Genomic DNA, 18,097 nt, shown 5'->3' with positions numbered 1-18,097 from the left:
CTTGTTTTGGGTAATGACTCAAGAAAGCAAGGATGAGGATGACAGCTCCACATTTTGTACCTTTAAAAATGAGCTGGATGTTGCAGCACCCATTTCCATACGCTGGCTTTTCCCTTGACCCATTTATGGGCAATACAGAAGTACCAAACAACTGAACCAAGGGGACTGTCAAGAATCCCTATTTTCAAGAGATGGTCAGAAATGGTAACCATACATATACTGTATATCAGTACAAGAGTTTGCGTAAAATAATAATAAAAAAACATACTTGTAACATGTTCTGCCAAACAAACTGTACAGCAGTAATGTTAAATGCAGACAGGGAGTCTCCTGGAGACATGACACAGGGTGTTCGGTTTCTGCGATAGCATCTGTCTAATGGTGTCTCACTCAGGTGAGAGGTGTATCCCGATCAAATACACTCCCTACCCCTCATCACCACCTTTCATGGATAAAAGACCTCCACCGTATATCCCTCCCCATTCGCCCATACTAACCACCCATCACATGCTCGTCAGAACAGCGAGCTGTACCGAAAATATAATTACAACATAGTTACATAGTTAGGGAGGTTGAAAAAAGACATTAGTCCATCCAGTTCAACCTATGATGTGTGTGTGTGTTTGCTGTTAACCGTACATTGTATACCCCTGTATGTTGTGGTCTTTAAAGGTGACTGTCTAATAATTTTTTGAAACTATGATGCTCCCTGCTGATACCACTGCTTGTGGAAGAGAATTCAACATCCTTACTGCTCTGACAGTAAAGAACCCCTGACGTATTTTAAGGTTAAACCGTTTTTCCTCTAGTTTTAGTGAGTGGCCACGTGTATTACTGTATTCACTTTCTCTGAAAAGTTCGTTCCTTATGCTAGGGTCGCCAGTACAATATTTGTACATTGATATCATATCCCCTCTCAAGCGTCTCTTCTCCAGAGAGAATAAGTTCAGTGCTTGTAGTCTTTCCTCATAGCGGATGTCCTCCATTCCCCCTCATTATTTTTGTTGCCCTTCTCTGGACTCTCTCCAGTTTCAGCACATCCTTCCTGAGGACTGGTGCCCAGAACTGGACGGAATACTAGAGATGTGGCCGGACCAGAGTCTTGTAGAGTGGGAGAATAATCTCTTTATTTCTGGAATGAATCCCCTTTTTTATACATCCCAGTATTCTATTGGCTTTGCTTGCAGCGGCTTGGAATTGCATGCCACTGCCAAGCCTGTTGTCCACCAGTACCTCCAGGTCCTTTTCTCTCTTCGATTCACCCAGGGGTTCCCGTTTTCATTACTAAAGCCTGAGCAAAATAACAGATTTGGCAATGACATGGCAAATGAGGTTTAGTGTGGAGAAGTGTAAGGTTTTGCACTTAGAGACTAAAAACATAAAAGCACAATACAGTATACTTTAGTGGGGGAAACTTTGGGTGAGTCAAGAAAGGTGAAAGATCTGGGAGTCTTGGTAGAGGATAGACCAGTGTTTATCAACCTTTTGTCAGTCAAGACACCCTTTAAAAATTATGGACAATCTTGAGGCACCCTTTAAAAATTCTGAACAATCTCGAGGCACCCTTTAAAAATTATGGACAGTCTCGAGGCACCCTATTCTAAAATTTATAAACTTTTCCAATAGTTTTACATAATGCAATACCAGCCATACAAGTAGGACACCCAAACTTAGAGATGAGTTAATCTTCTGAAACAAATCCACTTTTGCAAACTGGTACTGACTAGTATAACAATGTTTCTCTTCTTCCTTATTTTTTCTCCTTCACTCAGCTAATGTGACCCCAACACTGATAGCGAGGGGCAGGGGAGGGTCAAACAGTAAGAAAGTTGTAATGGTGCACAATAAAAACCTGTGGCTTTGTGTAACTAAAAGGCAGGCTTTATACACACACTGGCTTGTATACAATTTCTGGGCAATTTTTAATCATTTTGCCAAGGCACCCCTGAAGAAACCTCAAGGCACCCCAGTGTGCCTGGACACACTGATTGAAAAAGGCTGGGATAGACTAAGCAATAGCATTCAATGTCAAGCAGCAGCTGCCAAAGCCGGCAGAATATTAGCATGCATAAAGAAAGGGATGTATTGCAGAGATAAAACTATAATCCTACCACTTAATAAAACTCTGGTCCGACCGCATCTGGAGTATTCTGTCCAGTTCTGGTCGCCAGTCCTCAGGAGGGATGTGTTGGAGCTGGAGATAGTCCAGAGAAGGGCAACTAAACTCATTAGGGGATTGGAGGACCTTAATTATGAAGAGCGCTTACAAATCGCTTAATTTATTCTCCCTGGAGAAGAGACACCTGAGAGGGGACATGATAGCAATTTATAAATACCTCAATGGTGATCTCAGCAGAGAAAAAAAAGCTATTCAGTCGCAAGGATTGCATGAGAACTCGAGGGCATACAATGCGATTAGAGGAGAAGCGTTTTGACCTCAGGCAACGCAGGATTTTTTTTACTGTTAGGGCTACAAGATTGTGGAATTCTCTACCACAAGAGGTAGTTTCTGCGGGAAGTATGGCTACTTTCAAAAGACTCTTGGACGTACATCTCAAGGATCAGAACATTAAGGGGTATGAGAGATGATTACGGCCACACACACCTACACAGGTTGAACTGGATGGACTATTGTCTTTATTCAACCTCAACTACTATAGTCCCTTAACATCCCCTCCAAAATCTTGCAGACTACTGATGTTAGGCTGACAGGTCTATAGTTACCCGGGATATATCGCGGCCCTTTTTTTCAAATATTGGTACCACGTTGGCTTTTTTCCAATCACCATTTCCGTCTGTAGACTATCCGTAAAGATCAAGAATAATGGTCTGGCTATCACCTGGCTGAGTTCTTTAACCACTTTACCACTGAGTACTGGAATAGTACTGCAAAGTGGCACGATCCCGCCTGACGACGTAGACCTAAGTCGCCAGACTCCTCCCCTGTAGGCGGCGCTCGCGTGCCGCCGGAGGCGCACTCCCACTGTTTTCATTCACAGCGGGAGTCGGGCCAGGGGAGGAGCAGCGGCGATCGCCGCTGCTCTGCCCCGATCGTCGGGGATCTAGTGTGGAGATCCGCCCGCCTGTGTAAACACAAGCGGGCGGATCTCCTCAGTGACAGGGAGTGACAGATCGGAGTGTTCAGCATAGCTGGACATCCGATCTGTCCCTGTCTCACATAGTCACCTCCCCCTCCACACGTCAGTAAGCACCAGGCATACATTAACCCCTCCCTCTCCAATAAAATTAACCCCTTCCCTGCCAGTGTCATTTTTACAGTAACAGTGCATATGTATAGCACTGATTACTGCAGTAATGTCACTGGTACCCCCAAAAGTGTCAAAAATGTCAGTCAAGGGTCCGATCTGTCTGCCGCAATGTCGCAGTCCCGCAAAAAAAAAAAAAATCGCAGATCGCCGCCATTACTCGTTAGAAAAATAACACAAAAAATGACATAAATCTTTCCCTTTGTTAGTAAACGCAATAACTTTTGCGCAAACCAATCAAAATACGCTTATTGTGATTTTTTTTACCAAACATGGGTAGCAGAAAACAAATTGGCCAAAAATTTTTTAAAAAATTGTTTTTTACATCTTTTTTGGGGGGAATTTCATATAAAAAAATGTTAAAAATATTGTTATTTTTTCAAAATAAACGTTTTTTTTTTTTTGTTTATAGCGCAAAAAGTAAAAATCGCACAGGTGATCAAATACCACCAAAAGAAAGCTCTGTTTGTGGGAAAAAAAGGACGTCAATTTCGTTTGGGTACGGCGTCGCACGACCGCGCAATTGTCAGTTAAAGTCGCACAGCGCCGAATCGCAAAAAGTGGCCCAGACGTAAGACAGCAAAATGCTCTAGTGGTAAAGTGGTTAAGAACCCTCGGGTGCAAGCCATCCGGTCCCGGTGAAAAATGTATTTACTAAGTTTCTCTAGTTAAGTTCTAAGTCTATCTTCTTTTAACCATGGGGGTACTTCCTGAGGTGTATTATTTAATTTATCATTACAACACTTTCTATGACGACATATATAGACCTAAGATACTGAAAAAAATGAAAAAGAGCATATTTCATATGGGCTCCGGGCAAAAAAGGGAAATACAAAGATCAAATGCATAGGTGGGAGAGGCTTTACCTGCCAAAATATTTCTATTTACTGTCCATCCAGTTTTGAGATATATACAGCTCTGTCAAACAGCAAAGGCTGGAGATCTGAATTTTCTCTGCCGTGTTATTTAATACTACTAGGTCTTGTCCTTCTCATCTGTGATTCGACTGAGAAAGAGAATCAGCAGACTGATAGACTTCAATTCTCAGTCATTCTGCTCTATCCCATTCTATCAGCATGTTTCTTGTTAGCACATGCAGCACAACAGATTGCCTCCTAGTTCTACCCGTCACCTCCCCCAGTCTGAGCTCTACTGTACAAGGACTCCAAGGAGGTTGATACCAGATCAAGTTCAGGTACTTACAAAATTTGCTTTTAAAAATACACTTACATTAATTATTTATTAAAGTGTATGTTATCCTAAATACGGTATTTATTTAAAAAAAAAAAATAAATTATATATATATATATATATATATATATATATATATACACACACAACTCATAGTCTCTACAATTTTCATGTTTGTCTTCCACATGAAGTTTCGGGGTAATCTTGCCAGTCACTGTTATACCTTGTTCTAAATTGACCACACAAAGTAGTGAATTTGATCTGTGTTAGCATGGTCACTTTTCATCCCTTGGCCGTACATTCAAGGGTACAGGGCACTGTGCAGACACACAGCATGCGTGTATTAGGTAGTTAGTTCCGCAACCACATCCCCCTCCCAATGAGAGCCTGCCCCTGGCACACACCCCCTCCCAATCACAGCCTGCCTCTGGCACCCCCCCACCCCCACCAATCACAGCCTGCCTCTGGCACACACCCACTCCCATCACAGCCTGCCTCTGGCACACACCCCCCTCCCAATCACAGCCTGCCTCTGGCACACACCCCCCTCCCAATCACAGCCTGCCTCTGGCACACACCCCCCTCCCAATCACAGCCTGCCTCTGGCACACACCCCCCTCCCAATCACAGCCTGCCTCTGGCACACACCCCCCTCCCAATCACAGCCTGCCTCTGGCACACACCCCCTCCCAATCACAGCCTGCCTCTGGCACACACCCCCTCCCAATCACAACCTGCTTCTGGCACACACCCCCTCCCAATCACAGCCTGCCTCTGGGACACACCCTATCCCAATCACAGCCTGCCTCTTGTACACACACCCTCCCAATCACAGCCTGCCTCTTTTATACACCCCCTCCCAATCATGGCCTGCCTCTGGCGCACACCCCCGCCCAATCACTGTCTGCCTGTATAAGCAGTGGGGTTTTATTTTTCCTTAATGCAGAGAATGCATTAGTGTACAAAAAAAAAATTTAGCCCTTGCTCCAGTAAACTGTCAAGTATCCAAAAATGCACGGACATTTAAAAGGCATGTTTTAATGTTAATAGAATTGATAAAACATGAGAAACACGGTCATATGGTATAGACACCAAAAACAAAACAAAAAAAAACGTAGAAGACATTTTTTAGGGAAAATCTAGCAGACACAGAAGAAAACCGATGCAAATGGGAACTGAAACACACTGGTGCAAACTATAGTGCATTTAGAACTTGATGTTACCTCAACAGAGTTCTACTTTAGTGGACTTTTCACGGAAAGATTGAAGCAGTGGGAAAGCATATGCAAGGATTTATCCGCTCTGCAACAAAGTGTGTTCTGTAAACTCATACAATGTCTCTCTGGCACATAAGGGATTCTACAATAATACTTCCCAAACACACTGCTTTTGTGTCGAGTCTCTGGAGACAGCGCCAGCAAGCCTTTCAAACAAAAAAAAAAAAACAAGTCAACGGAAATACGCTGGCTATGTTGGCATTGCAGTTAAATTTACTCCACAACATCCACACAGAAGCTACAGCCCCTTATGCCACCATGGGTGTAGAATAACCAAATTATAAGAGTTTGGAGATGGATATACGAAAAGGGAAGAAAAAAAAAAAAAAACTGAACCAGGATTTTCTGCAATAATAAACCTGAAATCATAGTGGACTCATTGCAACACATACTAGCTATTGCAGAGGACCGATACCCAATATCAGGGCTCGACCATTCTAAGGCGTTAAGTCACCATGGTGACTAGAAAATGCGTTGTTTCGCCTGGGCTTTTGTAAAGCCGAAAGATGGCGCGCATCGGGCATGATCTAATCACAGTGCCCTTCAGACAAAGCTGATCACAGATCAAAGCAGCCCTTTACCATGTGATCAGCTGTGTCTAATCACAGCTAATCACATGTAAACTAATTCTGGTTGTCCTGTGAAAGGGGACATTTACACTGATAATCAGGGCCCCGATGATTGGTGCCGCCTATCAGGTGCAGCCTTATCAGTGTTGCTTCTTCATTGTCCATCAGCGCAGCCTGCAACAGCGCCCATCAGCGCAGCCTGCAACAGCGCCCATCAGCGCAGCCTGCAACAGCGCCCATCAGCGCAGCCTGCAACAGCGCCCATCAGCGAAGAAGTTACTTATTTGCAAAATTTTATAACAAAAATGAAGGGAAAAAATTGGATTTTTGACTTACCGTAAAATCCATTTCTCTGATGTTCATTGATGGACACAGCTCCTGATATTCTTTACTATTGGGTTATACTGCCCCCTACAGGAGTAGGACACTACGGGCAGTCCCATGAGGTATACTCCCCCCCCCCCCCCTCCATTAGGTACTCCATTTTGTTACAAGCAGTGTCAGAAGTAATACAACTCTATAGAGGGGTGGGTGCTGTGTTCATCAATGAACATCAGAGAAATGGATTTCAATGAACATCAGAGAAATGGATTTTACGGTAAGTCAAAAATTCCATTTTCTCTTTTGTTCACTAACGGACATCACTTCTGAATTTCTTGACCATTGGGACGTCCCAAAGCAGTGTCAAACAGGGTGGGAACAGCAAGAAAAAAATTTCCAAGGCTAAACCATAGCCAACCAGGTAACAGGAGCCCACCTGAAAAACATTACATCGCCAAAGAGCGAAGAAGCCCCCTAAAAAGCAGCCAAAAGAGGCATCCATTTAAAAAGAAATTTGTGAAAGTGTGCACTGACGACCAAGTAGCCACCTTGCACACCTGCGTGCCTGATGACCAAAGGCCCAGGAAGCACTGAGCGCCCATGCTGAATGCACCTTTATAGGGAAAGGAGGGACCTGACCCTTAATTGAATAGGTCTGAATCACCGTCTGCCTGATCCATCAAAAATTGTCGCAGAAGAAGCGGATAGTCCTTTTCGAGGCCCATATATAAGCACAAATCGTGAGTCTGACTTCCTAAAAGACTCCGTAGCTGCCAGGTACACCCGAATAGCCTGAACCACATCCAAGGAAAACACAACGCAATTTCCTTAGGATGTTTTGGCCTGGGATACAGAGAAGGAAACACAGTGTCCTCATTCAGATGGAAATTAGAGACCACCTTTGGAAGTAACGATGGGCAAGGGCGAAGAACCACCTTATCTTTGTGGACCACCAAATAAGGGGAACAACAAGACAACGCCGCCAATTCCCACACCCTGCGCGCAGAGGTGATAGCCACCAAAAAGGCCACCTTCTGGGACAGCATTAACAGGGGAATCTCCCGAATATTTTCAAAGGGAGTCTTCTGTAAAGCTGAAAACACCAAGTTGAGATCCCAAGGCGGTAGTGGGGACCGCACCAGTGGAGTCAAATGTCGAACCCCTGAATAAAAGTGGAAGGAAGGTCAAGACCCGAGCCACCGTTAAAGAGCGAGGGTGAGCACAAAGCAACTCACACAACGAAATGCACGCTTTCCACGTACAATGGCACACCTTCCTAGAAGTAGACTTCCTTGCCTTCAGTAGTGTGGGAATCACCAACCCAGACAAACCTCTATCGTTCAGCACCTGGATTTCAACAGCCAAGCCGTCAAAGCCAGTGACTGTAAAGCAGGATGGAAGATTGGCCCTGAGTGGTAGTCTCCAAGGGGCGTCGGCGAGCAGTTGCACCAGGTCAGCGTACCAAGACCGGCGAGGCCAATCCGGGGCCACCTGAATGACCAGAATTCCTTCTGCCTCGGTCCTGCGCAAGAGTCTCGGCAGAAGCTTGAGAGGAGGGAAAGCGTAAAACAGACAATACTGGCCCCAGAGGGCCACCAGCGAGTCTGTGGCATCTGCTAGTGAATACCATGACCGCGGCAAAAACCTGTGCACCTTCCTTTTGAGCCGAGATGCCAATAGATCCACCTCAGGGGTGCCCCACTGGAGACACAGCTGATGAAACAACTCCGGATGAAGGAACCACTCCCCTTGGTCCAACGCATGCCGACTGAGATAATCCGCCTGCCAATTTTCCACCCTTGGAATGTGTACGGCGGAGAGGGCCAGAACAAAAAACGTTCTGCCCACGGAAGAATGCTGGCAACCTCCAGAGCTGCCAATACACTACTTGTTCCACCCTGTTGATTGACATAAGCCATGACAGTGGCATTGTCAGATTGGATTTGCACCGGACACCCCTGAAGACGATTCATCCAGTGATTCAGGCACAACCTGATCACTCTGAATTCCAGGACATTGATCAGGAGTCTGGACTCTTCCAGTGTCCAAACTCCCTGAGCGGATTGCTGATCCAGGACACCACCCTACCTGGACAGACTGGCATCCGTGGTGAACACTGTCCAATACAGGGGGATAAAAGATTTGCCCTGGTGTAGACCATTTAACTTATCCACAGTCAGAGCTTAAGCCCTGATGAAAGGGGTAAAGTGAGGTCCCTGAAACACGTTGGATATCAAGTGTATTACAGGTTTAGCAAAAAATATTTTTTTCTGAAATTTAATTTTTTGGTGTAGTGCTTCAATCTTCTGATCCGATCAAGGCATCAGATGACATGTAACATCGTCGCTAACTAGACATCCAGTTCATGTTTTCATTGTACAAAAACAGCAAAAATCTCTCTAGTTGTAGCTAGCTGGTGCAATCTCGATTTGCTGTGTATAACTAGAGGGAAAGCACTTTTTTTTTCTTTTTTTTTTTGCTGTTGGATGGAGTGGAGAGGACTTGGAACACCTTTTATGTTTTTAGGTCTGTGCCCGTTAGGGAGTGTAAAGTAAACTGGATTCTCAGGAGCAGAAAACCAGTATGCTCATGCACACTGCACTGCTGCTCATTCTCCTGGGCGAAAGGGCAATACAAGATGTGCATTGCTTTTTTTATTCCCTTACAGCTTTCAGAATTTATGAAAGACCCCTAAACCATACATTTTTCTGAAATCATAGCACCAGTAAAATAAAATTAAAGTGCTACTGGATTTTTTTAGGTCCTATGATATTTGCACAAATGTTTATCAAAACAACATTTTCGCTAAAAACACACTAAAATCATTATTAGTGGATACATACATGGCAAAATGTACAAAATTCATGCCAAATTCCTACTAAGAATAAAAGTTAAAACTGTATTGAGTTAATAAATAAATATTTGTAGATTTAAAATTGTGCCTTTTTATGAAATGGTGAAAAATCAAAGGGACACAAAACCGTAAATAAAAGCAATTTACTCTAAAAAATCAGAGGTTATCATATTTCACTTCCAGGTTTCAGAGTTTGTAAAAGATCCCCAAACCACATATTTTCTGAAAGCACAGGACCTATAGAATTAAAAAAAAAAAAAAAAAAGTGCTACTGATTTTTTAGGGTCCTGCAAAAGTTGTGCAAATTGTTAATCAGATCGCTATTTTCACTAAAAATACACTAAAATCACTTTAGTGGATACATACACGGCAAAAGACACGAAATTCCTGCTAAATTTCTACTACAAACATACAGTCAGGTCCATAAATATTGGGACATCGACACAATTCTAATCTTTTTTGCTCTATACACCACCACAATGGATTTGAAAAGAAACAAACAAGATGTGCTTTAACTGCAGACTTTCAGCTTTAATTTGAGGGCATTTACATCCGAATCAGGGGGATGGTGTAGGAATTACACCAGTTTATATATGTGCCTCCCACTTTTTAAGGGACCAAAAGTAATGAGACAGATTAACAATCATAAATCAAACTTTCACTTTTTAATACTTGGTTGCAAATCCTTTGCAGTCAATTACAGCCTGAAGTCTGGAACACATAGACATCACCAGACGCTGGGTTTCATCCCTGGTGATGCTCTGCCAGGCCTCTACTGCAACTGTCTTCAGTTCCTGCTTGTTCTTGGGGCATTTTCCCTTCAGTTTTGCCTTCAGCAAGTGAAATGCATGCTCAATCTGATTCAGGTCAGGTGATTGACTTGGCCATTGCATAACATTCCACTTCTTTCCCTTAAAAAACTCCTTGGTTGCTTTCGCAGTATGCTTCAGGTCATTGTCTATCTGCACTGTGAAGTGAATGAGTTCTGAAGCATTTGGCTGAATGTTAGCAGATAATAATGCCCCAAACACTTCAGAATTCATCCTGCTGCTTTTGTCAGCAGTCACATCATCAATAAATACAAAAGAACCAGTTCCATTGGCAGCCATACATGCCGACGCCATGACACTACCACCACCATGCTTCACTGAGCAGTTCCTTTCCTTCTCCATACTCTTCTCTTCCCATCAATTTGGTACGAGTTGATCTTGGTCTCATCTGTCCATAGGATGTTGTTCCAGAACTGTGAAGGCTTTTTTTAGATGTTTGGCAAACTCTAATCTGGCCTCCCTGTTTTTGAGGCTCACCAATGGTTTACATCTTGTGGTGAACCCTCTGTATTCACTCTGGTGAAGTCTTCTCTTGATTGTTGACTTTGACAACATACACCTACCTCCTGGAGAGTGTTCTTGATCTGGCCAACTGTTGTGAATGGTGTTTTCTTCACCAGGGAAAGAATTATTCGGTCATCCACCACAGTTGTTTTCGGTGGTCTTCCGGGCCTTTTGGTATTGCTGAGCTCACCGGTGCATTCTTTCTTTTTAAGGATGTTCCAAACAGTTCATTTGGCCACACCTAATGTTTTTGCTATCTCTCTGATGGGTTTGTTTTGTTTTTTCAGCCTAATAATGGCTTGCTTCACTGATCGTGACAGCTCTTTGGATCTCATATTGAGAGTTGACAGCAACAGATTCCAAATGCAAATAGCACACTTGAAATGAACTCTGGACCTTTTATCTGCTCCTTGTAAATGGGATGTTGAGGGAATAACACACACCTGGGCCATGGAACAGCTGAGCAGTCAATTGTCATATTACTTTTGGTCCCTTAAAAAGTGGGAGGCACTTATACAAACTGTTCCAATTCCTACACCATTCACCTGATTTGGATGTAAATACCCTCAAATTAAAGCTGAAAGTCTGCAGTTAAAGCACATCGTATTTGTTTAATGTCAAATCCATTGTGGTGGTGTATAGAGCCAAAAAGATTAGAATTGTGTCAATGTCCCAATATTTATGGACCTGACTGTATATAAAAGTGAAGGCTGTACTGAGTTAGTAAATATAGTTGTAAATTTTATTTTACAAAAGGTCAAATATATGTACATTTTCAATTGCGCCTTTTTGTTAAATGGTTAATAAACACAATTTACTCTAAAAATCTGAGCTCATCATTTTTCCTTTACAGCTTTCAGTTTTTAAAAGACCCATTCTCATGGGGGGGGGGGGGGGGTAACGTACTAAAGTGTATGCCCATGAAGGGTCATGTATACCCACATGGAGATGCCCAGGTGTTCCGAGCATCTCCATGCAGGCAGTCCAAGTCATGTAAATTGGAATGCAGAAGCTGCACAGGCACAGCCGCTGCTTCCAATCTGACATCTGTGTAGGTGTGTGTGCATGACTCCAAATGCAGACAGTGTGAGCTCAGGAACATGCACCCAGACCCACATAGAGGTTAATTTGGGAGCAACCACACTGTTCGTGCAGTTGCTACATCCTGAACGACATCAATGGGATTGCCAGCACCAGGATGCACAGAACACCTGTGCATCCCTGTACAGGTAAACACAGCCTTGCAGAGGTGTACATTGTAGTATTCTCTGTGTGAACAAGGCCTTAGTATTTTTTTATTTTATTTTAAAATTTACTTTTTTCATATTTTGTACTTTTTTTGGGGGAAGGGGGCTTTGCGAGATTTCAGAGGCCTAAACAGATCCCCGATGTCTCCCATTTGAGACCGAGAAAGGGAATGAAGGAACTCCCTTTCTCTGCAGCCTGAGCTGTACTGTACATACATGAATAGGAGTCTGTGCAGAGACTCCTATTCATTCACAAGACTGAAGTATAGTAAACACTGTTTACTATACGACACATTGGGGGAAGGGGGGGGGGGGGGTTACATTTTAGTTGCATAGCTCTGATCTGCCGTGACCATGAGCAGGAATCTCAGGCCTGTATGGCAAAAGGACCAGGCAAGCTGGAAGTAGTGCTGTAGATCCATACGCCATACAGACCTGGCAGCGAAAGGGCTAAATGGATGTGTCACTTTGAGAAAGTGCTGAATGGTCTCCAGCTTGTTCTGTGAGTCCAGAGACCCGCTCCACTGCATTTGCTCATCTGGTTAGTCTGCTTACTAGACTTGTCTCTGCCTGCTGCTTCTGTACAAATATTACCGGCTGTTACTGACCTTGGTCTGCTTCCTGGACTTTCTCTGCTTGTCGATTAAATCCCTTGCTGCCCAGCTGTCCCTGACTGTCGCATGTATCCCCAGCCCTGCTACCATCTCTTGCTCTGGTGCCAAGCTGCTTCAGCATTCTGTCAGGACGACTGCAACTTCCATATCTACCCACCTAAAGCATACACCAGCCAGCTACCCCAGCACTTGTGCCACTCTATGCCCTCACACACTGTCTCCACCTTTGGCTGGTGGTGTAAGAGAAGCCTCCAAAACATTCCAGTCTTCATCAGGTACATGATACAGAGATCAACTCTCTATTTGCCTTTTTACCATTATTACTGAAAGTAAAAGGAAATCCCAAATTTTGGGTTGTTTCCAAAACAAACAGTGAGGACATCTAGTTCTGGTGACAACCAGGGATTCCCTCACTTCCTGTTCTGGATATGGGATAGAATGTGAAGGAAAACTCCCCAGATGGCAAAAATAAACCTGACAGAGTTTATAACTCTCCATTACTCTATCCAAAATGTAAAAAGGTTTTGCCTTTAGTTCTACTTTAAGCACACACAAAAGGCACCTGCATGCAGTCATGCTGTGCTCCATGAAAAAGATGAATACTCTAAAGATCAAACTATGTAACCCAAACTGATTGCAAAGTTTGTTAATATCTTTTCTCGCTCACAGGCTAGCAAAGGAGCATTACTGCCACTAAAGTAAGAGAAAAAGCAAAAGTTGTGGGACTTTAAATGAGGTCAGTCATTAATAAATATTAGAGGTAATATAGGATGTCACAAAAAATAAATAAAATCATTTATTACCTATTGCATGAAGGGTACAGTATTAAAATTGTAAATAAAAATATCCATATATCCAAAAAATGAACATGAAGTGCATTCATTCATAAAAATATATTTCCATAATAATCAATGAATACATAAATCTGTCAATACATTATATCAATAAACAACATGTAAACCAATCTTCGAATAGTCTATCTTCATATCTTCTAGGCTCTACGCATTTCGTGGTTCAACGTCCACTCATCAGGAGCGAATTTGAAATTCTGGGTCTGTAAATGTAATTTACATTTACATTTACAGACCCAGAATTTCAAATTAGCTCCTGATGAGTGGACGTTGAACCACGAAATGCGTAGAGCCTATAAGATATGAAGATAGACTATTCGAAGATTGATTTACATGTTGTTTATTGATATAATGTATTGACGGATTTATGTATTCATTGATTGATTATTATGGAAATATATTTTTATGAATACACTTCATGTTCATTTTTTTGGATATATGGATATTTTTATTTACAATTTTAATACTGTACCCTTCATGGAATATGTAATAAATTATTTATTATTTTTTGTGACATCCTATATTACCTCTAATATTTATTAATGACTGACCTCATTTAAAGTCCCACAACTTTTGCTTTTTCTCTACATTTATACTAGGTATGGAGGTTCAGCCATTAGTCACCTGTCAGATCATGATCCCCTCCTTCATTACTGTCACTAACGTGAAGAGAGAAAATAGAGAGTTGTCCAAGCTTTTCTATCCATCCTTATGTACCCTACTAGTAGTGTACACACTAGTAAGCCACAGCAGGAACCATAAAATGTCATACTCCTGACAACAGAATATCTGGTAGACAGCAGACTTGAAGCACACCCAATATGCAAATATCAACTATTTGTTAGCTTGGAACTCAGGCACGTACCACCCCTCCATCCCAAACAACACTCATTAGAACTGAGAAAGCTACTCAAAAGAGTAAGGAAACACATTACAGACCAAGTCCAGCTGAGTGTGACTAGCTACTACTAGCTAGTTATAAATGCTTTAAAAGGGTTTATATAGCTGACTGGAACTGCCCTATATTCCCATCCGGTAGGCCTAAAGGAGAGGGCCAAAGATTTTTTGGCCCTACTTCTCCTATGGATCACAGGAGTGCAGTGCCAACATCACTCAGGCTGTCCAGGCTCTGGAAAGATCCCGATTTTAAAATTGGGATCCATCCAGATGCCTGGACCAGCAGCTGGCTCATCCTTTCAGCAACCCTCTGGGAGACTGAGCCAGCCATAACCGCTCTGTTCACAGCCGAGCGTGGGGGCGGGGGTGTTACGACAGAGCAGAGGACCAGTGACTGATAGTTGCACCGGCTTTAGATATACATGTTCAGGGTTTGCTCCCCCAATCTTTTGCTTGTTTATTATGTATTCGGTCTGACCAGACTTCTGAGGTTGAGCACCCCACCCCACACACACCTGTACTCTATCAGTGTCCACTATCAAGTAGATATAGGAGTAGTCTCTTGTAGTGCATTAGCACATCTCTCCCAGCAAGGAGTGTTGTCTCCAAGGGTTAGAGAGGCTGGATTCACCCCTTTTTTATGGATAGTGTAGGACCCACTGATAATGGGGTACTTTGACGCAGTGGTGGGCTTGAGCACGATATGACCATATGGTGGGACTAAATCCATATTTTTATTTATGGATTGTCTCCATATTTGATAGTCATTTCTTTTGCATGTGTGCGCTATTCTTTTTTAAGTGACTGACAGTTATCGGCTCTCTGCTCACTGAGGACTGAGAACTGAGCAATTAGCGGTCTTTGCTCACTCAGGTCTCAGTCTTAAAAGCAGCATCAGACTGATGCTTTATTCACCTACGTGTGGATAATAATTTTTTTATTATCAAGAAACCTATACTTCTCTTTTAAGATTTAAAAAAAAAAAAAAACATCTGCCGATTTCATCTGTCATTTTTTACTGTGTGTATAATTCTTTGTTACTCACTTGCCACACCAGATGCCAGGCCATAGAGAAGACCCCCGCCGTCTGCCTCCTGCTGGAACATGTGAGACCCCGGAGGCGGGCTTTTTTCTTGGCGGATAAAATTATACAGTAATGTTTTCACCACTCGGCTAGTGTAAGGAAGACTGCAAGAAGGAAACAGAATATATATATTCAATATAATATTCAAGGGAGACTATAATGGTTTGTAGTCATTTTTTTTAAATCCTCTTTCTATCAGTATAATGATAGTTTTATAAATAACTTAAAATATTACAAAGGGTTACTAAAACACTATGCTCCGGCACACCACAGACCTAGTACTGAAAAACGAACTGGCTGCTATGGGAAAAAGAGCACCTCTTCCTTCAGAACAGTTTATTGATTAGATCCAATAGCAATGTGATTAGGTAAGTGGGTAACGTACCAGCGGCCATGCATCAGGTATTTGTGGATGATGCTCTCATGGATGATTTCCTTGTGGAAAAGCTGATAGGACAAAAACACGATGAGGACAGTCACAGCTTCCAGCAGGACATTGTATGTGATGTCACTAAAACAAAAAACAGGGAAAGGGTCACCTTCAGGAAGAACAAACTATAATTAAAAGAGCCAAAGCGATGAAAAACTATAACTGGTTAAACAGTGAACACCAATATATGTCAACGCAATCACCAAAATCTTATCTAAACATTAACATGTTAAGGTATTTTTCAATATCTTTTTTAATGTGCATCTTTAATTGCTTTGCTAAGGCCCTTCCTGTAATAGGATGACAACACTCTGCGCCCCTGTTGTGCTCCTGTGTTGTCACCCTGTACCATGGGCACAATGGAGACTACAGGTTGCTATATGAACATAAATACATAAGGCATTGTCAACTACTGTCACCATCAACAAACCGGCCCTGAGAAATGCAATTCAGCCAAGGCCTGAGTGCATGCAGACACAAAGTGGCTACAGGGGATCAGCAGTACGGAGATGAAAAAAAAGGTGAAAATGAGTTAAAGTTTATTATACACAATGCTTTAGCAAATGAAATGTCATTCAGTTAAAGTGTTAAACAGAGAAATGTTAACTGCTATAATTCATTCACATAAACCATTTACAGTATATCATGCCACTGTATTGTCATCCTCCAAGTACCTCATTGATGCAGTACTGTTGTATGGTCACATGATCTTTCCCTGTTCTCTGGCTTCTGCTGCAGGGAAAGATCCTTGGGAGGGGCTTCTATTACTCTGCTGATGTATGGAATAGGACATGGAGGAGGAAGGAGGGGAGTGTCATTACCACTGTGTATAAGCCTACATGTGTGACTCTATAGTCATGTGGGCTGCACAGAGAAGGAAAAGGAGGAAATGAAGGGCTTAGAAGGGAACTATAAAAAGCATGCTCAGTAGAGGACACCAGCAAGTCTGCACAATATCAACCTGCAGTGGTTACATGGAATATGGGAGGGACAGCTGAAGCCAGGTTTAACCAAGTCTATTTCAGTCTACACAAAACAAATGCTTTAGTGGCTTTGCAAGTATTAACACTCGGTTATATAGCCTGTAAAGTTTTTCATAGCCTGGGTTTAATGACGCTAAGGTTTAATTATACCAATTTGCTCGTGTGCAATGGCAGCCATGCCCATTCTTAAAACTCATCCACATACAGCAAGAAGGAGGCTACAAAATCTGACATGGGAGCTCTGGTAACCCTCACCCTCCCTGCAACCAATAGGAAATCTCAATAGCTAAAAGATGATTAGGAGAAACGGGTGCCTGAGCTCTGCCAATAAAGCTGGCCATACATGGATCGAAATTCGGCTGCTTCAGCGGGGACCTGCCGAGATATGACCCATGTTTTGGCAGGCTGATTGTATCCAAGTCAATTCATCAACCGACTTGGGTACAGCCAGCCTGTCAGACTATATAGATTTTTTTTCTAAAGCCGCCAGCAGGAAATGCTCCATGTGCACTCCTACCCACCCTAACCCCTCACCCTCTCCCTCCTTGACTTTTGGCACAGCGATTTAAAAGAAAGTTCAGCCCCGCTCCTTCCCCTACAGCCTTCTGGGACACATCACAGGTCCCAGAAAACTTCCCTTAGTCAAGATGCGTGAACCTGAACACAAAGCCAACTAAAGAATCAGCTTGAGTGAGGTCCAGGAGCAGGCAAGTGTCCTTTTATTAAAAGTCAGCAGGTACAGTATTTGTAGCAGCTGACTTATAATTTTTTGGGTGGAGATTTGAGCTCCTCTTTAAGGCTGTTAAGATTATCTGGTGGGCTCAGTTATAGGTATATGGATAGAAGTTGTGGTGCCTGCAAAAATGGAAAAAAATTATAAATATATATATATTGTACATCTTTGCAGTATATTTCCACAATCTGAAAGAAATCTAGTAAGCTCCTAGCTTCCTATTTCAGCTATTGATGCAGACACACCTCAAAACTATCTCTCTCAAGAGGCTTTTTTCTACAAATAGTGGTAGGCTCTTGGGAGTCAAGTTCACAGTTCACAATCAGCAGTAGAAACAGCAGGCAGCTAGTGTGAGAAAGGAGCGCTGAGAATGTAAAACATGAGGGATATGGATGATGAGGTCTCCTGTAGTCTTTCCAGGGAATATGGACATGAGAAGAGAAGGC

At 42.7% G+C, this 18,097-nt stretch overlaps 1 protein-coding gene across 2 annotated transcripts in view; it reads right to left on the bottom strand.

Annotated features, from left to right (window-relative positions):
• The window catches only part of DYM (dymeclin), a 678,939-nt gene that overhangs the window by 456,768 nt on the left and 204,074 nt on the right, over positions 1–18,097 (bottom strand). For both annotated transcript variants that reach the window (XM_082254562.1, XM_082254563.1), the window contains exons 7-8: positions 15,891–16,016; positions 15,467–15,609 (exon numbers count right to left, since the gene is read on the bottom strand). In XM_082254562.1, coding sequence (XP_082110688.1) covers positions 15,467–15,609; positions 15,891–16,016 — 269 coding nt within the window. The remainder of the gene's footprint in view (positions 1–15,466; positions 15,610–15,890; positions 16,017–18,097) is intronic.

This window comes from Pelophylax lessonae, assembly GCF_965119305.1.
Source record: "Pelophylax lessonae genome assembly, chromosome: 1".
Lineage (NCBI taxonomy): Eukaryota > Metazoa > Chordata > Amphibia > Anura > Ranidae > Pelophylax > Pelophylax lessonae.
This window is presented reverse-complemented; position numbering and strand designations above follow the sequence as displayed.